The following is a 22,897-nucleotide window of genomic DNA, read 5'->3' on the forward strand; positions in this document are numbered from 1 at the left end:
GGTCCCTGATTCGCTGGACACGCTGAGTGGGTAAACCTGGCGTCTCCGAACTCTCTCTGATGCACGATGGGCGTGCCTGGAATTCAGGAAGACTGAAAAACGGGAACATATTTTTTTTTAAAAAAATTAATTTTAAGATCCACCACGGACCTGAAATCAGACAGCTCCCGAATCTCTACGGCAAGGGTGGCGGGGGAGGGCGGCGCGGCCGTACGGCAAGGGGAGCCGCCATGTCCGGTTACGGCACGGCGTGACCTCTGACCCGCTCCGGCGACGTTGCTCCTGCGCCGTCATCCTTTGTGCCTCCAGCCTCCGCCTCCCCCCCCTCCCTTCCTCCTTCCTGCCCACCAATCAGCGGCGGCGTTACTGCGGCGCGGCCAATGGCATCGCGCCGTGCTGCGGGGCGGCGGAGTTCAGAGGCCGGAGACGAAGCGGGTAAGTAGTTTTCCTGGGAGTCCGTGTGGCTCTGTTTTTATTTTTTCATTCTTTATTCTGCCGCCCCCCCGGGTCTCGCCGCGGCTCGGTTCGGAGAGGAGACGGGCTCGGCCCGCGGCGCAGGGGGCGGCCGCTCTGGGTTTCTGCTTTTATAAAATAATAAAACTGACACTGAGACCCGTGAGCGAGAGAGAGAGAGATTTTGTCTGTAGATTTTATTTTACTTCTGTTTTTTGTTTTGTTTCATGTAAATATCATTACTTTCATTTGCTTTGGCAACACTGATTGTACCCATCGGTCATGCTAATAAAGCCCCTCGAACTGAATTGAACTGAATTGAGAGGTGTGTTGGGGAACCAGGTGGCGATAGAAAGTGAAGCTCGGCCGTCGGTCCGGTGACCCCGGGTGGGACAGTCCCAGCCCGGTTCTGGCCCGGGGGTCCCGCCAGGCGCTGATCCATCCCCCGGTCCCCGGCCCGGTCCTGCCCGCTCGCCTGTCTCGGGAGTAGCTGGGCCCTCTGCCGGTCCCGGTTCTGCTCCACTGCGCTCCAGGCTGGTGGAGGGAGGGGAGTTCGGGTCGTGGGTGCTGATGACAGACGGAACCGGACTGAGTCCTGGGGTGTCTCTGGGGTCCCCTGTGTGTGTTCTCCCTGTTGGGGGTACACTGTCAGGACCGGACTGCTGCTCCTGGTCCAGGAGAGAGGAGGGCAGATCGGAGGGTGTGATTCTGGGGTGTCTCTGGGATCCCCTGTGTGTGTTCTCAGTGTCGGGGAGAGAGAGGAGGGTGTGATTCTGGGGTGTCTCTGGGGTCCCCTGTGTGTGTTCTCAGTGTCGGGGGGAGAGAGAGGAGGGTGTGATTCTGGGATGTCTCTGGGGTCCCCTGTGTGTGTTCTCAGTGTCGGGGGAAGAGAGGAGGGTGTGATTCTGGGGTGTCTCTGGGGTCCCCTGTGTGTGTTCTCAGTGTCGGGGGGAGAGAGAGGAGGGTGTGATTCTGGGGTGTCTCGGGTCCCCTGTGTGTGTTCTCAGTGTCGGGGGAAGAGAGGAGGGTGTGATTCTGGGGTGTCTCTGGGGTCCCCTGTGTGTGTTCTCAGTGTCGGGGGGAGAGAGAGGAGGGTGTGATTCTGGGGTGTCTCTGGGGTCCCCTGTGTGTGTTCTCAGTGTCGGGGGAAGAGAGGAGGGTGTGATTCCGGGGTGTCTCTGAGGTTCCCTGTGTGTGTTCTCAGTGTCGGGGGGAGAGAAGAGGGTGTGATTCTGGGGTGTCTCTGGGGTCCCCTGTGTGTTCTCAGTGTCAGGGAGCGGGGGGCTCAGTTAGCGCCCCCAGTCCGGCGCCGGGCTGTACCAGGAGGGTGGTCAGCCGCGGGTCAGGACCGGTTCTGATCTCAGCAGTTACTCATCTCTCCCAGATGGGGCTCTGACCCAGGACCTGTCTCCTCCCTCTCTCCAGCCCCCGTCCGGACCGGTCCAGATCGCCATGGCGACGGTGGACAGCATCGTGATCCTGGATGACGACGAGGAGGAGGAGGAAGAGCAGGAGCGGCCTCAGCGCCCCGCCCCCTCGGCGCCCCTCGAACCCGGGCCCTCCCACATCACGCACTCGCCCTTCGACGCCCGAGAGAGAGGCAGCAACACCACACGCCTGGAGAACAACCAGCTCTTCTCTGAGGTCAGAGACTGTCCACCCCCCCTCCCTCTCTCAGTGCAGTGTCCAGTCAGTGTGTCTGTATGAACCCCTCTCTCTCTCAGTGCAGTGTTCATGTACTGGAGTGTCCAGTCAGTGTGTCTGTATGAACCCCTCTCTCTCTCAGTGCAGTGTTCATGTACTGGAGTGTCCAGTCAGTGTGTGTGTATGAACCCCTCTCTCTCAGTGCAGTGTTCATGTACTGGAGTGTCCAGTCAGTGTGTGTATGAACCCCTCTCTCTCTCAGTGCAGTGTTCATGTACTGGAGTGTCCAGTCAGTGTGTGTGTATGAACCCCTCTCTCTCAGTGCAGTGTTCATGTACTGGAGTGTCCAGTCAGTGTGTGTGTATGAACCCCTCTCTCTCTCAGTGCAGTGTTCATGTACTGGAGTGTCCAGTCAGTGTGTCTGTATGAACCCCTCTCTCTCTCAGTGCAGTGTTCATGTACTGGAGTGTCCAGTCAGTGTGTCTGTATGAACCCCTCTCTCTCTCAGTGCAGTGTTCATGTACTGGAGTGTCCAGTCAGTGTGTGTGTATGAACCCCTCTCTCTCAGTGCAGTGTTCATGTACTGGAGTGTCCAGTCAGTGTGTGTATGAACCCCTCTCTCTCTCAGTGCAGTGTTCATGTACTGGAGTGTCCAGTCAGTGTGTGTGTATGAACCCCTCTCTCTCTCAGTGCAGTGTTCATGTACTGGAGTGTCCAGTCAGTGTGTGTGTATGAACCCCTCTCTCTCTCAGTGCAGTGTTCATGTACTGGAGTGTCCAGTCAGTGTGTGTGTATGAACCCCTCTCTCTCTCAGTGCAGTGTTCATGTACTGGAGTGTCCAGTCAGTGTGTCTGTATGAACCCCTCTCTCTCTCAGTGCAGTGTTCATGTACTGGAGTGTCCAGTCAGTGTGTCTGTATGAACCCCTCTCTCTCTCAGTGCAGTGTTCATGTACTGGAGTGTCCAGTCAGTGTGTGTGTATGAACCCCTCTCTCTCAGTGCAGTGTTCATGTACTGGAGTGTCCAGTCAGTGTGTGTATGAACCCCTCTCTCTCTCAGTGCAGTGTTCATGTACTGGAGTGTCCAGTCAGTGTGTGTGTATGAACCCCTCTCTCTCTCAGTGCAGTGTTCATGTACTGGAGTGTCCAGTCAGTGTGTGTGTATGAACCCCTCTCTCTCTCAGTGCAGTGTTCATGTACTGGAGTGTCCAGTCAGTGTGTGTGTATGAACCCCTCTCTCTCTCAGTGCAGTGTTCATGTACTGGAGTGTCCAGTCAGTGAGTCTGTATGAACCCCTCTCTCTCTCAGTGCAGTGTTCATGTACTGGAGTGTCCAGTCAGTGTGTGTGTATGAACCCCTCTCTCTCAGTGCAGTGTTCATGTACTGGAGTGTCCAGTCAGTGTGTGTGTATTAACCCCTCTCTCTCAGTGCAGTGTTCATGTACTGGAGTGTCCAGTCAGTGTGTGTGTCTGAACCCCTCTCTCTCTCTCAGTGCAGTGTTCATGTACTGGAGTGTCCAGTCAGTGTGTGTATGAACCCCTCTCTCTCTCAGTGCAGTGTTCATGTACTGGAGTGTCCAGTCAGTGTGTCTGTATGAACCCCTCTCTCTCTCAGTGCAGTGTTCATGTACTGGAGTGTCCAGTCAGTGTGTGTGTATGAACCCCTCTCTCTCTCAGTGCAGTGTTCATGTACTGGAGTGTCCAGTCAGTGTCTGTGTATGAACCCCTCTCTCTCTCAGTGCAGTGTTCATGTACTGGAGTGTCCAGTCAGTGTGTGTGTCTGAACCCCTCTCTCTCTCTCAGTGCAGTGTTCATGTACTGGAGTGTCCAGTCAGTGTGTGTATGAACCCCTCTCTCTCTCAGTGCAGTGTTCATGTACTGGAGTGTCCAGTCAGTGTGTCTGTATGAACCCCTCTCTCTCTCAGTGCAGTGTTCATGTACTGGAGTGTCCAGTCAGTGTGTCTGTATGAACCCCTCTCTCTCTCAGTGCAGTGTTCATGTACTGGAGTGTCCAGTCAGTGTCTGTGTCTGAACCCCTCTCTCTCTCTCAGTGCAGTGTTCATGTACTGGAGTGTCCAGTCAGTGTGTGTATGAACCCCTCTCTCTCTCAGTGCAGTGTTCATGTACTGGAGTGTCCAGTCAGTGTGTGTGTATGAACCCCTCTCTCTCTCAGTGCAGTGTTCATGTACTGGAGTGTCCAGTCAGTGTCTGTGTATGAACCCCTCTCTCTCTCAGTGCAGTGTTCATGTACTGGAGTGTCCAGTCAGTGTGTGTGTCTGAACCCCTCTCTCTCTCTCAGTGCAGTGTTCATGTACTGGAGTGTCCAGTCAGTGTGTGTATGAACCCCTCTCTCTCTCAGTGCAGTGTTCATGTACTGGAGTGTCCAGTCAGTGTGTCTGTATGAACCCCTCTCTCTCTCAGTGCAGTGTTCATGTACTGAAGTGTCCAGTCAGTGTGTCTGTATGAACCCCTCTCTCTCTCAGTGCAGTGTTCATGTACTGGAGTGTCCAGTCAGTGTCTGTGTCTGAACCCCTCTCTCTCTCTCAGTGCAGTGTTCATGTACTGGAGTGTCCAGTCAGTGTGTGTATGAACCCCTCTCTCTCTCAGTGCAGTGTTCATGTACTGGAGTGTCCAGTCAGTGTGTCTGTATGAACCCCTCTCTCTCTCAGTGCAGTGTTCATGTACTGGAGTGTCCAGTCAGTGTGTCTGTATGAACCCCTCTCTCTCCCAGTGCAGTGTTCATGTACTGGAGTGTCCAGTCAGTGTGTGTGTATGAACCCCTCTCTCTCTCAGTGCAGTGTTCATGTACTGGAGTGTCCAGTCAGTGTGTCTGTATGAACCCCTCTCTCTCTCTCAGTGCAGTGTTCATGTACTGGAGTGTCCAGTCAGTGTGTGTGTATGAACCCCTCTCTCTCTCAGTGCAGTGTTCATGTACTGGAGTGTCCAGTCAGTGTGTCTGTATGAACCCCTCTCTCTCTCTCAGTGCAGTGTTCATGTACTGGAGTGTCCAGTCAGTGTGTCTGTATGAACCCCTCTCTCTCTCAGTGCAGTGTTCATGTCCTGGAGTGTCCAGTCAGTGTGTCTGTATGAACCCCTCTCTCTCTCAGTGCAGTGTTCATGTACTGGAGTGTCCAGTCAGTGTGTGTGTATGAACCCCTCTCTCTCTCAGTGCAGTGTTCATGTACTGGAGTGTCCAGTCAGTGTGTCTGTATGAACCCCTCTCTCTCCCAGTGCAGTGTTCATGTACTGGAGTGTCCAGTCAGTGTGTCTGTATGAACCCCTCTCTCTCTCAGTGCAGTGTTCATGTAGTGGAGTGTCCAGTCAGTGTGTGTGTATGAACCCCTCTCTCTCTCAGTGCAGTGTTCATGTACTGGAGTGTCCAGTCAGTGTGTCTGTATGAACCCCTCTCTCTCTCAGTGCAGTGTTCATGTACTGGAGTGTCCAGTCAGTGTGTCTGTATGAACCCCTCTCTCTCCCAGTGCAGTGTTCATGTACTGGAGTGTCCAGTCAGTGTGTCTGTATGAACCCCTCTCTCTCTCAGTGCAGTGTTCATGTAGTGGAGTGTCCAGTCAGTGTGTGTGTATGAACCCCTCTCTCTCCCAGTGCAGTGTTCATGTACTGGAGTGTCCAGTCAGTGTGTCTGTATGAACCCCTCTCTCTCTCAGTGCAGTGTTCATGTACTGGAGTGTCCAGTCAGTGTGTGTGTATGAACCCCTCTCTCTCTCAGTGCAGTGTTCATGTACTGGAGTGTCCAGTCAGTGTGTGTGTGTATGAACCCCTCTCTCTCTCAGTGCAGTGTTCATGTACTGGAGTGTCCAGTCAGGGTGTGTGTATGAACCCCTCTCTCTCTCAGTGCAGTGTTCATGTAGTGGAGTGTCCAGTCAGTGTGTGTGTATGAACCCCTCTCTCTCTCAGTGCAGTGTTCATGTACTGGAGTGTCCAGTCAGTGTGTCTGTATGAACCCTTCTCTCTCTCAGTGCAGTGTTCATGTACTGAAGTGTCCAGTCAGTGTGTGTGTATTAACCCCTCTCTCTCCCAGTGCAGTGTTCATGTACTGGAGTGTCCAGTCAGTGTGTCTGTGTGAACCCCTCTCTCTCTCAGTGCAGTGTTCATGTACTGGAGTGTCCAGTCAGTGTGTCTGTGTGAACCCCTCTCTCTCTCAGTGCAGTGTTCATGTACTGGAGTGTCCAGTCAGTGTGTCTGTATGAACCCCTCTCTCTCTCAGTGCAGTGTTCATGTACTGGAGTGTCCAGTCAGTGTGTCTGTATGAACCCCTCTCTCTCTCAGTGCAGTGTTCATGTACTGGAGTGTCCAGTCAGTGTGTGTGTATGAACCCCTCTCTCTCTCAGTGCAGTGTTCATGTACTGGAGTGTCCAGTCAGTGTGTCTGTATGAACCCCTCTCTCTCTCAGTGCAGTGTTCATGTACTGGAGTGTCCAGTCAGTGTGTGTGTATGAACCCCTCTCTCTCTCAGTGCAGTGTTCATGTACTGGAGTGTCCAGTCAGTGTGTCTGTATTAACCCCTCTCTCTCTCAGTGCAGTGTTCATGTACTGGAGTGTCCAGTCAGTGTGTCTGTACGAACCCCTCTCTCTCTCAGTGCAGTGTTCATGTACTGGAGTGTCCAGTCAGTGTGTCTGTATGAACCCCTCTCTCTCTCAGTGCAGTGTTCATGTACTGGAGTGTCCAGTCAGTGTGTGTGTATGAACCCCTCTCTCTCTCAGTGCAGTGTTCATGTACTGGAGTGTCCAGTCAGTGTGTCTGTATGAACCCCTCTCTCTCTCAGTGCAGTGTTCATGTACTGGAGTGTCCAGTCAGTGTGTGTGTATGAACCCCTCTCTCTCTCAGTGCAGTGTTCATGTACTGGAGTGTCCAGTCAGTGTGTCTGTATTAACCCCTCTCTCTCTCAGTGCAGTGTTCATGTACTGGAGTGTCCAGTCAGTGTGTGTGTATGAACCCCTCTCTCTCTCAGTGCAGTGTTCATGTACTGGAGTGTCCAGTCAGTGTCTGTATGAACCCCTCTCTCTCTCAGTGCAGTGTTCATGTACTGGAGTGTCCAGTCAGTGTCTGTATGAACCCCTCTCTCTCTCAGTGCAGTGTTCATGTACTGGAGTGTCCAGTCAGTGTGTCTGTATGAACCCCTCTCTCTCTCAGTGCAGTGTTCATGTACTGGAGTGTCCAGTCAGTGTGTCTGTATGAACCCCTCTCTCTCTCAGTGCAGTGTTCATGTACTGAAGTGTCCAGTCAGTGTGTCTGTATGAACCCCTCTCTCTCTCAGTGCAGTGTTCATGTACTGGAGTGTCCAGTCAGTGTGTCTGTATGAACCCCCCTCTCTCTCAGTGCAGTGTTCATGTACTGGAGTGTCCAGTCAGTGTGTCTGTATGAACCCCTCTCTCTCTCAGTGCAGTGTTCATGTACTGGAGTGTCCAGTCAGTGTGTCTGTATGAACCCCTCTCTCTCTCAGTGCAGTGTTCATGTACTGGAGTGTCCAGTCAGTGTGTGTGTATGAACCCCTCTCTCTCTCAGTGCAGTGTTCATGTACTGGAGTGTCCAGTCAGTGTGTCTGTATGAACCCCTCTCTCTCTCAGTGCAGTGTTCATGTACTGGAGTGTCCAGTCAGTGTGTCTGTATGAACCCCTCTCTCTCTCAGTGCAGTGTTCATGTACTGGAGTGTCCAGTCAGTGTGTCTGTATGAACCCCTCTCTCTCTCTCAGTGCAGTGTTCATGTACTGGAGTGTCCAGTCAGGGTGTGTGTATGAGCCCCTCTCTCTCTCAGTGCAGTGTTCATGTACTGGAGTGTCCAGTCAGGGTGTGTGTATGAGCCCCCCTCTCTCTCAGTGCAGTGTTCATGTACTGGAGTGTCCAGTCAGTGTGTGTATGAACCCCTCTCTCTCTCAGTGCAGTGTTCATGTACTGGAGTGTCCAGTCAGTGTGTCTGTATGAACCCCTCTCTCTCTCAGTGCAGTGTTCATGTACTGGAGTGTCCAGTCAGTGTGTGTGTCTGAACCCCTCTCTCTCTCAGTGCAGTGTTCATGTACTGGAGTGTCCAGTCAGTGTGTGTGTATGAACCCCTCTCTCTCTCAGTGCAGTGTTCATGTACTGGAGTGTCCAGTCAGTGTGTGTGTATGAACCCCTCTCTCTCTCAGGTCAGTGTTCATGTACTGGAGTGTCCAGTCAGTGTGTGTGTATGAACCCCTCTCTCTCTCAGTGCAGTGTTCATGTACTGGAGTGTCCAGTCAGTGTGTGTGTATGAACCCCTCTCTCTCTCAGTGCAGTGTTCATGTACTGGAGTGTCCAGTCAGTGTGTGTGTATGAACCCCTCTCTCTCTCAGTGCAGTGTTCATGTACTGGAGTGTCCAGTCAGTGTGTGTGTATGAACCCCTCTCTCTCTCAGTGCAGTGTTCATGTACTGGAGTGTCCAGTCAGTGTGTCTGTATGAACCCCTCTCTCTCTCTCAGTGAAGTGTTCATGTACTGGAGTGTCCAGTCAGTGTGTGTGTATGAACCCCTCTCTCTCTCTCAGTGCAGTGTTCATGTACTGGAGTGTCCAGTCAGTGTGTGTGTATGAACCCCTCTCTCTCTCAGTGCAGTGTTCATGTACTGGAGTGTCCAGTCAGGGTGTGTGTATGAACCCCTCTCTCTCTCAGTGCAGTGTTCATGTACTGGAGTGTCCAGTCAGTGTGTGTGTATGAACCCCTCTCTCTCTCAGTGCAGTGTTCATGTACTGGAGTGTCCAGTCAGTGTGTCTGTATGAACCCCTCTCTCTCTCAGGTCAGTGTTCATGTACTGGAGTGTCCAGTCAGTGTGTGTGTATGAACCCCTCTCTCTCTCAGTGCAGTGTTCATGTACTGGAGTGTCCAGTCAGTGAGTCTGTATGAACCCCTCTCTCTCTCAGTGCAGTGTTCATGTACTGGAGTGTCCAGTCAGTGAGTCTGTATGAACCCCTCTCTCTCTCAGTGAAGTGTTCATGTACTGGAGTGTCCAGTCAGTGTGTGTGTATGAACCCCTCTCTCTCTCAGTGCAGTGTTCATGTACTGGAGTGTCCAGTCAGTGTGTGTGTATTAACCCCTCTCTCTCTCAGTGCAGTGTTCATGTACTGGAGTGTCCAGTCAGTGTGTGTGTATGAACCCCTCTCTCTCTCAGTGCAGTGTTCATGTACTGGAGTGTCCAGTCAGTGTGTCTGTATGAACCCCTCTCTCTCTCTCAGTGAAGTGTTCATGTACTGGAGTGTCCAGTCAGTGTGTGTGTATGAACCCCTCTCTCTCTCTCAGTGCAGTGTTCATGTACTGGAGTGTCCAGTCAGTGTGTGTGTATGAACCCCTCTCTCTCTCAGTGCAGTGTTCATGTACTGGAGTGTCCAGTCAGGGTGTGTGTATGAACCCCTCTCTCTCTCAGTGCAGTGTTCATGTACTGGAGTGTCCAGTCAGTGTGTGTGTATGAACCCCTCTCTCTCTCAGTGCAGTGTTCATGTACTGGAGTGTCCAGTCAGTGTGTGTATGAACCCCTCTCTCTCTCAGGTCAGTGTTCATGTACTGGAGTGTCCAGTCATTGTGTGTGTATGAACCCCTCTCTCTCTCAGTGCAGTGTTCATGTACTGGAGTGTCCAGTCAGTGTGTGTGTATGAGCCCCTCTCTCTCTCAGTGCAGTGTTCATGTACTGGAGTGTCCAGTCAGTGTGTGTGTATGAGCCCCTCTCTCTCTCAGTGCAGTGTTAGTGTCCTGGAGTGTCCAGTCAGTGTGTGTGTATGAACCCCTCTCTCTCTCAGTGCAGTGTTCATGTACTGGAGTGTCCAGTCAGTGTGTCTGTATGAACCCCTCTCTCTCTCAGTGCAGTGTTCGTGTACTGGAGTGTCCAGTCAGTGTGTCTGTATGAACCCCTCTCTCTCTCTCAGTGCAGTGTTCATGTACTGGAGTGTCCAGTCAGTGTGTGTATGAACCCCCCTCTCTCTCAGTGCAGTGTTCATGTACTGGAGTGTCCAGTCAGTGTGTCTGTATGAACCCCTCTCTCTCTCAGTGCAGTGTTCATGTACTGGAGTGTCCAGTCAGTGTGTCTGTATGAACCCCTCTCTCTCTCAGTGCAGTGTTCATGTACTGGAGTGTCCAGTCAGTGTGTGTGTATGAACCCCTCTCTCTCTCAGTGCAGTGTTCATGTACTGGAGTGTCCAGTCAGTGTGTGTATGAACCCCCCTCTCTCTCAGTGCAGTGTTCATGTACTGGAGTGTCCAGTCAGTGTGTCTGTATGAACCCCTCTCTCTCTCAGTGCAGTGTTCATGTACTGGAGTGTCCAGTCAGTGTGTGTGTATGAGCCCCTCTCTCTCTCAGTGCAGTGTTCATGTACTGGAGTGTCCAGTCAGTGTGTCTGTATGAACCCCTCTCTCTCTCAGTGCAGTGTTCATGTACTGGAGTGTCCAGTCAGTGTGTGTGTATGAGCCCCTCTCTCTCTCAGTGCAGTGTTCATGTACTGGAGTGTCCAGTCAGTGTGTCTGTATGAACCCCCCTCTCTCTCAGTGCAGTGTTCATGTACTGGAGTGTCCAGTCAGTGTGTCTGTATGAACCCCTCTCTCTCTCAGTGCAGTGTTCCTGTACTGGAGTGTCCAGTCAGTGTGTCTGTATTAACCCCTCTCTCTCAGTGCAGTGTTAATGTACTGGAGTGTCCAGTCAGTGTGTCTGTATTAACCCCTCTCTCTCAGTGCAGTGTTAATGTACTGGAGTGTCCAGTCAGTGTGTGTATGAACCCCTCTCTCTCTCAGTGCAGTGTTCATGTACTGGAGTGTCCAGTCAGTGTGTCTGTATGAACCCCTCTCTCTCTCAGTGCAGTGTTCATGTACTGGAGTGTCCAGTCAGTGAGTCTGTATGAGCCCCCCTCTCTCTCTCTCAGTTTGTAGAGTACTGCTCCAGTCTGACCCGAGACAACCCGGAAGTGATCCCCTACCTGTTGTCCAAGCACTCCAAGGCCAGCCCGGACTTCCTGGGCTCGGTCGAGTTCCGGAACCGGCTGGGCCGCTGCCTGACCCGGGTCCAGAGCAAGCGGGCCAAGACCTACGTGTACATCAACGAGCTGTGCACCGTCCTGAAGCAGCACAGCGCCTCCCGCAGGCGCCTGGCCCTGCTGCGGCCCCGGCCGCCAGCCGCACAGACGCCCGCGGAGACGCCCGCCGAGGAGCGCGGAGAGGGAGCGCCGCTGGAGCAGCCAGAGCCCCCGGAGCAGCCGGCCCGGCCCAGGGCTTCCAGGAGACAGGTGAGCGCCGAGAGGGAGACAGGTGAGCGCAGAGAGAGAGGGAGACAGGTGATTGCAGAGAGAGAGGGAGACGGGTGAGCTCTGAGAGAGAGATAGGTGAGCTCCGAGAGCGAGAGAGACAGGTGAGCGCCGAGAGAGAGAGAGGGGAGAGGGAGACAGGTGAGCTCCGAGAGCGAGAGAGACAGGTGAGCTCCGAGAGCGAGAGAGACAGGTGAGCTCTGAGAGAGAGAGACAGGTGAGCTCAGAGAGAGAGACAGGGGAGAGGGAGACGGGTGAGCCCAGAGAGAGGGAGAGACGGGTGAGCGCCGAGAGAGAGGGGAGAGGGAGAGGGGTGAGCTCCGAGAGAGAGAGAGGGGAGAGGGAGAGGGGTGAGCTCCGAGAGAGAGAGAGGGGAGAGGGAGAGGGGTGAGCTCCGAGAGAGAGACGGGTATCTAGAGAACCTGCTCAAGGTGTGACTGTGTTACAGATCAGGTATCTGGAGAACCTGTTGAAGGTGTATGACGAGGAGATCCGACGACTGCAGGAGAAAGACCTGAGTCTGGAGGAGCTGGAGGATGAGGACTCAAGCTACATCCAGGAGCATCGTCTGAAACGCAAGGTGAGAGAGAGAGGGGTTCATACAGACACACTGACTGGACACTCCAGTACATGAACACTGCACTGAGAGAGAGAGGGGTTCATACAGACACACTGACTGGACACTCCAGTACATGAACACTGCACTGAGAGAGAGAGGGGTTCATACACACACACTGACTGGACACTCCAGTACATGAACACTGCACTGAGAGAGAGAGGGGTTCATACACACACACTGACTGGACACTCCAGTACATGAACACTGCACTGAGAGAGAGAGGGGTTCATACACACACACTGACTGGACACTCCAGTACATGAACACTGCACTGAGAGAGAGGTTGGTTTTATGGCAGTAACTTATTTTTAAGTAGCAATCTTGATGGCGAGTTGGGTTGTCGTTACTGTGCTTTTACGGCTCTCCGCTGCAGTGTTGTTGTTGAGGGGATGAAGAGGAGAGTGGTCTTGTCTGTTTCAGATGATGAAGATCTACGATAAGCTCTGTGACATTAAGGGCTGCAGCAACCTGACGGGCAGAGTGATTGAGCAGAGAATCCCCTACAACGGCACGCGCTACCCTGAGATCAACCGCAAGGTGACGCCCCAGAATAACACTGTTCTCTCACCTTAATAAGAAGTACTACTGTACTACCGCATCGCAGAGAGAGCCCTCGTGGTAACTGACTGTACTACTGTATCACAGAGAGAGCCCTCGTGGTAACTGACTGTACTACCGCATCGCAGAGAGAGCCCTCGTGGTAACTGACTGTACTACTGTATCACAGAGAGAGCCCTCGTGGTAACTGACTGTACTACTGTATCACACCGGCGCTGTGGTAACTGACTGTACTACCGCATCGCAGAGAGAGCCCTCGTGGTAACTGACTGTACTACTGTATCACAGAGAGAGCCCTCGTGGTAACTGACTGTACTACTGTATCACACCGGCGCTGTGGTAACTGACTGTACTACTGTATCACACCGGCGCTGTGGTAACTGACTGTACTACTGTATCACAGAGAGAGCCCTCGTGGTAACTGACTGTACTACCGCATCGCAGAGAGAGCCCTCGTGGTAACTGACTGTACTACTGTATCACAGAGAGAGCCCTCGTGGTAACTGACTGTACTACCGCATCACAGAGAGAGCCCTCGTGGTAACTGACTGTACTACTGTATCACAGAGAGAGCCCTCGTGGTAACTGACTGTACTACCGCATCACAGAGAGAGCCCTCGTGGTAACTGACTGTACTACTGTATCACACCAACGCCATGGTAACTGACTGTACTACCGCATCACAGCAGCGCTGTGGTAACTGACTGTACTACTGTATCACACCGGCGCTGTGGTAACTGACTGTACTACTGTATCACACCGGCGCCATGGTAACAGACTGTACTACTGTAGCACACTGGCGCCATGGTAACAGACTGTACTACCGCATCACACCAGCACCATGGTAACAGACTATACTACCGCATCACACCAGCGCCATGGTAACAGACTGTACTACTGTATCACACCAGCGCCATGGTAACAGACTATACTACCGCATCACACCAGCGCCATGGTAACCGACTGTACTACTGTATCACACTGGCGCCATGATAAACGACTGTACTGCCTCATCACATGGGCGCCATGGTAACCGACTGTACTACCACATCACATGGGCGCCATGGTAACCGACTGTACTGCCTCATCACATGGGCGCCATGGTAACCGACGGGACTACCGCATCATACCGATGCCATGGTAACAGACTCCTCTCTCCCCTCTCCCTCCCGCTCAGATCGACAAGTTCATTAACTCCCAGGAGTCCCGGCTGTGCCCCCCGGACTACAGCGACATCCTGCGGGTGGTGAGGCGGGCGGACGAGCGCCACGGCCTGGGCCTGAGCCGGCGCCAGCTGACCCAGATCGCGCAGGACGCCTTCCGCGACACCGGCAACAGCCTGCAGGAGCGCCGCCACCTGGACATGGTCTACAACTTCGGCTCGCACCTGACCGACGGCTACCGGCCCGGTGAGGGGCCCCGCCGCAGCCCAGCGGGGGGGGCTCTGGCGTGCCCCCGATGTGCACCCCCCTTGTGCGGATTCGATCTACCGGCACCTGCGCCTCCTCAACCCGGGGACAGGCGGTCGGTTGGCCACCGGTCTGCCCCCAGGGCCTGCTGGGAAGTGTAGTTCACGAGGCCCTGGTGGCAGGACAGGCCACAGGCCCGAGGAGGAAGGCTGTACCCCCCCTCCCTGCGACCCGTACAGCCATCCTGTGTTCCTCCACACGTCTCGGCACACCCTGGAATACCAATGAGTACGAGCTGGAGTGGCTCACCACTCTGGAACTGGCTCTGGAACTGGCTTCACCCTGCGGCTCCCAGCTGGCAGCCCCACTGGAGCCTGGCCAGTGCCTGGAGGGGAGACTCCTGGGAGAGGTGTGAGTGGGGCCAGCAGGGGGCGCTCTCACCCAGCTCACAGACCACTGGAGCCCAGCAGGGGGCGCTCTCACCGAGCTCACAGCCCACTGGAGCCCAGCAGGTGTGAGCCTGGCCAGTACCTGGAGGGGAGACTCCTGGGAGAGGTGTGAGTGGGGCCAGCAGGGGGCGCTCTCACCCAGCTCACAGACCACTGCAGCCCAGCAGGTGTGAGCCTGGCCAGTACCTGGAGGGGAGACTCCTGGGAGAGCTGAGGCTGCTGCTGGAGGAGGTGTGAGTGGGGCCAGCAGGGGGCGCTCACCCTGCGGTCAGTGTGGGGCCTGATGCCCCAGTATAGCAACGGGGACACTAGACTGTAGATTTTAAATTTCGTCCTGCGGCATCACCTCTCTCCTCCCCTCCTCCCCTCGTCCAGCCACCGACCCCGCCCTCGCTGACCCCACCCTGGACCGCCGGCTCCGTACCAACCGGACAGTCGCCCTGATCAGCCTGGACGACGTCATCTCCAAGTACTCCCAGCTGCAGGATGAGGCGGAGGAGGAGGAGCGCAGGAGGCGCCAGGAGAAGGACAAGCAGGCAGAGGAGTCGGGAGCAGAGGTCTCTTCTCACACCGACCCCAGAGACACCCCTCACACAGACCACAGAGACACTCCTCACACAGAGAGAGGAGTCCAGACCCTCACACAGACCCCAGAGACACTCCTCACACAGAGAGAGGAGTCCAGACCCTCACACAGACCCCAGAGACACTCCTCACACAGAGAGAGGAGTCCAGACCCTCACACAGACCCCAGAGACACTCCTCACACAGAGAGAGGAGCACAGACCCTCACACAGACCCCAGAGACACTCCTCACACAGAGAGAGGAGTCCAGACCCTCACACAGACCCCAGAGACACTCCTCACACAGAGAGAGGAGTCCAGACCCTCACACAGACCCCAGAGACACTCCTCACACAGAGAGAGGAGTCCAGACCCTCACACAGACCCCAGAGACACTCCTCACACAGAGAGAAGAGTCCAGACCCTCACACAGACCCCAGAGACACTCCTCACACAGAGAGAAGAGTGTCCAGACCCTCACACAGACCCCAGAGACACTCCTCACACAGAGAGAAGAGTCCAGACCCTCACACAGACCCCAGAGACACTCCTCACACAGAGAGACGAGTCCAGACCCCAGAGACGCTCCTCACACTCCTCTCCCTCTCCGTTTCCCAGAATCCGTCTCAGGCAGCGGAAGACTCGGGCCAAGGAAAGGCCAAGGACAGGAGTGAGGGAGAGGCCGAGCTGGAGGAGGAAGAGGAAGAGGAGGAGGAGGAGGAGGAAGAAGAAGAAGAGGAGCTATCCTCTGACCCCGACATCGAGGAGGAGCTGCAGGCAAGCGAGCAGCAGGGGGCAGGTGAGAGACGGAGAGACAGGGGGGACAGGACAGACACCCTCGCAGGCCTGGCGCCTCCTGGTTAATCCAGCTCTTCTCTGCCCCAGACGACGACGAGGACGAGGAAGACGGCGGTGAGGGGGGCGAGCCTGTGGCCGGGGGCGGGACTTCCTGCTCGGAGCAGGAAGAGGAAGCGGGCAGCGGCGCCGAGGATGGCCAATCGGTGAGCAGCCGGCAGGAAGAGGCCGCAGCGGAGAGCCCGCCCTCCCTGCCCACGGGGCGGAGCTCCGGCGGCCCCGCCCCCGCCCCCAGCCCGAGCCAATCGGGCTCTGCCGTGCCTTCGGAAGGGGGCGGGTCCCCAGGGAGCGACCGCGCTGAGGTGCCGCCAGCCTCCCCCAGTCGGAGCTCTGCCCCGCCCAGCCCCGCGGCCTTCCGCAGCCGGGCCCGACCGGACCGGCAGCCCACTCCTCCTCGCCCTCCTCGGTCCCCTTCCAGCCCAACCGCAGCCGAGGGCCTCCCACTACTCGTCTGCTCTCAGCCCGACTGCCAGAGCCCGCCCCCGTCGCCCCCCTCGGCCAATCGGTCGTCCCCGGAGGGCCCGCCCCCGTCGCCCCCCTCGGCCAATCGCCCGTCTCCGGAGGGCCCGCCCCCGCCGTCCCCCTCGGCCAATCGCCCGTCCCCGGAAGGCCCGCCCCCGCCGTCCCCCTCGGCCAATCGCACGTCCCTGGAGAGCCCGCCCCCTTCCCCGCCGGCCAATCGGACGTCCCCGAGCCGCCGGAAGAGGAAGAGGAGGGCCAGCAGCGTCTCCGGGCGAGCGGGGCCAGAGCTGAATGGCGCCGTGAAGGAGGAGGAGGAAGACAGGAGGTCAGTCCTGGCGGAGGGGGGAGTATCGATCCTGTACTGATGGGTACCATGCGGGTGTTGATCTGATATTCATCTTGTATTGATGGGGTATTTGCCAGATATTGATGGGATATTGGTGAGGTATTGATGGGGTATTGCCAGGGTATTGACGGGGTATTGATGAGGTATTGCCCAGGTATTGACGGGGTATTCACAGTGTATTGGCAGGTATTGACAGGGTATGGGCGTGGTATTAATGGGGTATTGCCCAGGTATTGATGGGGTATTGCCCAGGTATTGATGGGGTGTTCACAGGGTATCAATGGGATATTGACGGGGTATCGGGCAAGTATTGACGGGGTATTGGGCAGGTATTGATGGGGTATCGGCGTGGTATTGACGGGTGCCGGTCTTGTCTCAGCAGTGACATCTCCCTGGACATGGGTGTGTGCAGCAGCAGCCCCCTGCAGGCCGACTCCACCCGAGTCGAGTCCCCCTCCCTGGAGCTGGTGTCCAGCTCCCAGCCCAGCCCCCCACACAAGCGGAGCAAGGTAGGAGCGTGTCTGTGCGCTGGCTCCCTGTCTGCTTACTCTCTCTGTGCGCTGGCTCCCTGTCTGCTTACTCTCTGTGCGCTGGCTCCCTGTCTGCTTACTCAACTCTATGCGCTGGCTCCCTGTGTTCTTTCTATGTGTGCTGGCTCCCTGTCTTCTTACTCTCTCTGTGCGCTGGCTCCCTGTCTTCTTACTCTCTCTGTGCGCTGGCTCCCTGTCTGCTTACTCTCTCTGTGCGCTGGCTCCCTGTCTGCTTACTCTCTCTGTGCGCTGGCTCCCTGTCTGCTTACTCTCTCTGTGCGCTGGCTCCCTGTCTGCTTACTCTCTCTGTGCGCTGGCTCCCTGTCTGCTTACTCTCCCTGTGCGCTGGCTCCCTGTCTGCTTACTCTCCCTGTGCGCTGGCTCCCTGTCTGCTTACTCTCTCTGTGCGCTGGCTCCCTGTCTGCTTACTCTCCCTGTGCGCTGGCTCCCTGTCTTCTTACTCTCTCTGTGTGCTGGCTCCCTGTCTTCTTACTCTCCCTGTGCGCTGGCTCCCTGTCTGCTTACTCTCCCTGTGCGCTGGCTCCCTGTCTGCTTACTCTCTCTGTGCGCTGGCTCCCTGTCTGCTTACTCTCCCTGTGCGCTGGCTCCCTGTCTTCTTACTCTCTCTGTGCGCTGGCTCCCTGTCTTCTTACTCTCTCTGTGCGCTGGCTCCCTGTCTTCTTACTCTCCCTGTGCGCTGGCTCCCTGTCTGCTTACTCTCTCTGTGCGCTGGCTCCCTGTCTGCTTACTCTCTCTGTGCGCTGGCTCCCTGTCTTCTTACTCTCTCTGTGCGCTGGCTCCCTGTCTGCTTACTCTCCCTGTGCGCTAGCTCCCTGTGTTCTTTCTCTGTGCGCTGGCTCCCTGTCTGCTTACTCTCTCTGTGCGCTGGCTCCCTGTCTGCTTACTCTCTCTGTGCGCTGGCTCCCTGTGTTCTTTCTCTGTGCGCTGGCTCCCTGTCTGCTTACTCTCTCTGTGCGCTGGCTCCCTGTCTTCTTACTCTCTCTGTGCGCTGGCTTCCTGTCTTCTTACTCTCTCTGTGCGCTGGCTCCCTGTCTGCTTACTCTCCCTGTGCGCTGGCTCCCTGTCTGCTTACTCTCTCTGTGCGCTGGCTCCCTGTGTTCTTTCTCTGTGCGCTGGCTCCCTGTCTTCTTACTCTCTCTGTGCGCTAGCTCCCTGTCTTCTTACTCTCTCTGTGCGCTGGCTCCCTGTCTGCTTACTCTCTCTGTGCGCTGGCTCCCTGTCTGCTTACTCAACTCTGTGCGCTGGCTCCCTGTCTGCTTACTCTCTCTGTGCGCTGGCTCCCTGTCTGCTTACTCTCTCTGTGCGCTGGCTCCCTGTCTGCTTACTCTCCCTGTGCGCTGGCTCCCTGTCTGCTTACTCTCCCTGTGCGCTGGCTCCCTGTCTGCTTACTCTCTCTGTGCGCTGGCTCCCTGTCTGCTTACTCTCTCTGTGCGCTGGCTCCCTGTCTGCTTACTCTCTCTGTGCGCTGGCTCCCTGTCTTCTTACTCAACTCTATGCGCTGGCTCCCTGTCTTCTTACTCTCCCTGTGCGCTGGCTCCCTGTCTTCTTACTCAACTCTATGCGCTGGCTCCCTGTCTTCTTACTCAACTCTATGCGCTGGCTCCCTGTGTTCTTTCTCTGTGTGCTGGCTCCCTGTCTTCTTACTCTCTCTGTGCGCTGGCTCCCTGTCTGCTTACTCTCTCTGTGCGCTAGCTCCCTGTCTGCTTACTCTCTCTGTGCGCTGGCTCCCTGTCTTCTTACTCTCTCTGTGCGCTGGCTCCCTGTCTTCTTACTCAACTCTATGCGCTGGCTCCCTGTGTTCTTTCTCTGTGTGCTGGCTCCCTGTCTTCTTACTCTCTCTGTGCGCTGGCTCCCTGTCTGCTTACTCTCTCTGTGCGCTAGCTCCCTGTCTGCTTACTCTCTCTGTGCGCTGGCTCCCTGTCTTCTTACTCTCCCTGTGCGCTGGCTCCCTGTCTGCTTACTCTCCCTGTGCGCTGGCTCCCTGTCTGCTTACTCTCTCTGTGCGCTGGCTCCCTGTCTTCTTACTCTCTCTGTGCGCTGGCTCCCTGTCTTCTTACTCAACTCTATGCGCTGGCTCCCTGTCTTCTTACTCTCCCTGTGCGCTGGCTCCCTGTCTTCTTACTCAACTCTATGCGCTGGCTCCCTGTCTTCTTACTCTCTCTGTGTGCTGGCTCCCTGTCTTCTTACTCTCTCTGTGCGCTGGCTCCCTGTCCGCTTATTCTCTCTGTGTGCTTTCTCCCTGTCTTCTTTCTCTGTGTGCTGGCTCCCTGTCTTCTTACTCAACTCTATGTGCTGGCTCCCTGTCTTTTTACTCTCTCTGTGCGCTGGCTCCCTGTCTTCTTACTCTCCCTGTGCGCTGGCTCCCTGTCTGCTTACTCAACTCTGTGCGCTGGCTCCCTGTCTGCTTACTCTCCCTGTGCGCTGGCTCCCTGTCTGCTTACTCTCCCTGTGCGCTGGCTCCCTGTCTGCTTACTCTCCCTGTGCGCTGGCTCCCTGTCTGCTTACTCAACTCTGTGCGCTGGCTCCCTGTCTGCTTACTCAACTCTGTGCGCTGGCTCCCTGTCTTCTTACTCTCTCTGTGCGCTGGCTCCCTGTCTGCTTACTCTCCCTGTGCGCTAGCTCCCTGTCTGCTTACTCTCTCTGTGCGCTAGCTCCCTGTCTGCTTACTCTCTCTGTGCGCTGGCTCCCTGTCTGCTTACTCTCCCTGTGCGCTGGCTCCCTGTCTGCTTACTCAACTCTGTGCGCTGGCTCCCTGTCTGCTTACTCAACTCTGTGCGCTAGCTCCCTGTCTGCTTACTCAACTCTGTGCGCTGGCTCCCTGTCTGCTTACTCAACACTATGCGCTGGCTCCCTGTCTGCTTACTCAACTCTGTGCGCTGGCTCCCTGTCTTCTTACTCTCCCTGTGCGCTGGCTCCCTGTCTGCTTACTCAACTCTGTGCGCTGGCTCCCTGTCTGCTTACTCTCCCTGTGCGCTGGCTCCCTGTCTGCTTACTCTCCCTGTGCGCTGGCTCCCTGTCTGCTTACTCTCCCTGTGCGCTGGCTCCCTGTCTTCTTACTCTCTCTGTGCGCTGGCTCTCTGTCTGCTTACTCAACTCTGTGCGCTGGCTCCCTGTCTTCTTACTCAACTCTGTGCGCTGGCTCCCTGTCTTCTTACTCTCCCTGTGCGCTGGCTCCCTGTCTGCTTACTCAACTCTGTGCGCTGGCTCCCTGTCTTCTTACTCTCTCTGTGCGCTGGCTCCCTGTCTGCTTACTCTCCCTGTGCGCTAGCTCCCTGTCTGCTTACTCTCTCTGTGCGCTAGCTCCCTGTCTGCTTACTCTCTCTGTGCGCTGGCTCCCTGTCTGCTTACTCTCCCTGTGCGCTGGCTCCCTGTCTGCTTACTCAACTCTGTGCGCTGGCTCCCTGTCTGCTTACTCAACTCTGTGCGCTGGCTCCCTGTCTGCTTACTCTCTCTGTGCGCTGGCTCCCTGTCTGCTTACTCTCCCTGTGCGCTGGCTCCCTGTCTGCTTACTCAACTCTGTGCGCTGGCTCCCTGTCTGCTTACTCAACTCTGTGCGCTGGCTCCCTGTCTGCTTACTCAACTCTGTGCGCTGGCTCCCTGTCTGCTTACTCAACTCTGTGCGCTGGCTCCCTGTCTGCTTACTCTCCCTGTGCGCTGGCTCCCTGTCTGCTTACTCTCTCTGTGCGCTGGCTCCCTGTCTGCTTACTCTCTCTGTGCGCTGGCTCCCTGTCTGCTTACTCTCCCTGTGCGCTAGCTCCCTGTCTGCTTACTCTCTCTGTGCGCTGGCTCCCTGTCTGCTTACTCAACTCTGTGCGCTGGCTCCCTGTCTGCTTACTCTCCCTGTGCGCTGGCTCCCTGTCTGCTTACTCTCTCTGTGCGCTGGCTCCCTGTCTGCTTACTCTCCCTGTGCGCTGGCTCCCTGTCTTCTTACTCTCTCTGTGCGCTGGCTCCCTGTCTGCTTACTCTCCCTGTGCGCTAGCTCCCTGTCTGCTTACTCTCTCTGTGCGCTGGCTCCCTGTCTGCTTACTCTCCCTCTCATTATGCTCTCGCTGTGCTCTCCCCTCTCAGATCAGTGTGGCGACGCAGTGTGACCCAGAAGAAGTGATCGTCCTCTCAGACTCCGACTGACCTTTGACCCTTTTTGGCGGACGTCAAGCTCGGGGATCCCTGTCCTTCTGCCCCTCCCTCTGGTCCCACGAAGGGGATCCCGGTATTTCTGCGGCAGCTGAGCGGATATTTCTCTCGTTTCTGCGCTCGTTTGCTTGAGACTTTTCTCGGGGGGGAGATGGGGGGATTTATTTTCAGGTTTCGTTTGCTTTCTGAATTTTTGGAGTTTAAAAAAAAAATTTTGTATGAATGTTGATGATGTTGAAATGTCTATATTCTGTATTATCAGCTGTGTACAGGCATTTTATAAAAATAATGTTGACTGGAAGTTTTCAAAGCCCAAAATGTGCTTCACATCCTCTTATTTTGATTAGATTAGATTAATTAAAAACAAACAAAAATAAAAGGCAATAAAATCCATCTGTGAGGGAGTCTGACAGCGGATCAGACTGCTGCGCACTGGGAGGCTGACTGACAACACCGTCACACCTGGAGCGGATCAGACTGACTGCACTGACACACCTGGAGAGGATCAGACTGCTGCACACTGGGAGTCTGACTGACAACACCGTCACACCTGGAGCGGATCAGACTGCTGCGCACTGGGAGTCTGACTGACAGCACTGTCACACCTGGAGCGGATCAGACTGCTGTGCACTGGGAGTCTGACTGACAGCACTGACACACCTGGAGCGGATCAGACTGCTGTGCACTGGGAGCCTGACAGCACTGTCACACCTGGAGCGGATCAGACTGCTGCGCACTGGGAGTCTGACTGACAGCACTGTCACACCTGGAGCAGATCAGGCTGCTGCGCACTGGGAGTCTGACTGACAGCACTGTCACACCTGGAGCAGATCAGACTGACTGCACTGACACACCTGGAGAGGATCAGACTGCTGCGCACTGGGAGTCTGACTGACAACACCGTCACACCTGGAGCGGATCAGACTGCTGCGCACTGGGAGTCTGACTGACAGCACTGTCACACCTGGAGCGGATCAGACTGCTGTGCACTGGGAGTCTGACTGACAGCACTGACACACCTGGAGCGGATCAGACTGCTGTGCACTGGGAGCCTGACAGCACTGTCACACCTGGAGCGGATCAGACTGCTGCGCACTGGGAGTCTGACTGACAGCACTGTCACACCTGGAGCAGATCAGGCTGCTGCGCACTGGGAGTCTGACTGACAGCACTGTCACACCTGGAGCGGATCAGACTGCTGTGCACTGGGAGTCTGACTGACAGCACTGACACACCTGGAGCGGATCAGACTGCTGTGCACTGGGAGCCTGACAGCACTGTCACACCTGGAGCGGATCAGACTGCTGCGCACTGGGAGTCTGACTGACAGCACTGTCACACCTGGAGCGGATCAGACTGCTGTGCACTGGGAGTCTGACTGACAGCACTGTCACACCTGGAGCGGATCAGACTGCTGCGCACTGGGAGTCTGACTGACAGCACTGTCACACCTGGAGCGGATCAGACTGCTGCGCACTGGGAGTCTGACTGACAGCACTGTCACACCTGGAGCGGATCAGACTGCTGTGCACTGGGAGTCTGACTGACAGCACTGACACACCTGGAGCGGATCAGACTGCTGTGCACTGGGAGCCTGACAGCACT

The 22,897-nt window shown here is 55.7% G+C and overlaps 1 protein-coding gene across 1 annotated transcript; it reads left to right on the top strand.

Moving 5' to 3' along the window:
* The first annotated feature begins 339 nt into the window (after nucleotides 1-339).
* daxx (death domain associated protein) lies at nucleotides 340-21,685 on the top strand. The gene is made up of 11 exons (XM_088908183.1): nucleotides 340-435; nucleotides 1,879-2,097; nucleotides 10,968-11,327; nucleotides 11,794-11,925; nucleotides 12,385-12,501; nucleotides 13,700-13,931; nucleotides 14,756-14,937; nucleotides 15,563-15,743; nucleotides 15,830-16,586; nucleotides 16,987-17,116; nucleotides 21,227-21,685. The coding sequence occupies exons 2-11, from the start codon at nucleotides 1,906-1,908 to the stop codon at nucleotides 21,284-21,286; spliced, it is 2,343 nt and encodes a 780-aa protein (XP_088764309.1). The 5' UTR covers nucleotides 340-435; nucleotides 1,879-1,905; the 3' UTR covers nucleotides 21,287-21,685.
* The last annotated feature ends 1,212 nt before the right edge of the window (nucleotides 21,686-22,897 follow it).

Source organism: Atractosteus spatula (assembly GCF_055471065.1).
Source record: "Atractosteus spatula isolate fAtrSpa1 chromosome 10 unlocalized genomic scaffold, fAtrSpa1.hap1 SUPER_10_unloc_1, whole genome shotgun sequence".
NCBI classification, from domain to species: domain Eukaryota; kingdom Metazoa; phylum Chordata; class Actinopteri; order Semionotiformes; family Lepisosteidae; genus Atractosteus; species Atractosteus spatula.

Excerpts from the sequence above, each read along its gene's own strand:
- daxx (XM_088908183.1), top strand. The coding sequence starts at position 1,906 with ATGGCGACGGTGGACAGCATCGTGATCCTGGATGACGACGAGGAGGAG. Across the intron at positions 11,328-11,793 it reads CCAGGGCTTCCAGGAGACAG|ATCAGGTATCTGGAGAACCT; the intron begins GTGAGCGCCGAG and ends ACTGTGTTACAG. Across the intron at positions 12,502-13,699 it reads ACCCTGAGATCAACCGCAAG|ATCGACAAGTTCATTAACTC; the intron begins GTGACGCCCCAG and ends CCTCCCGCTCAG.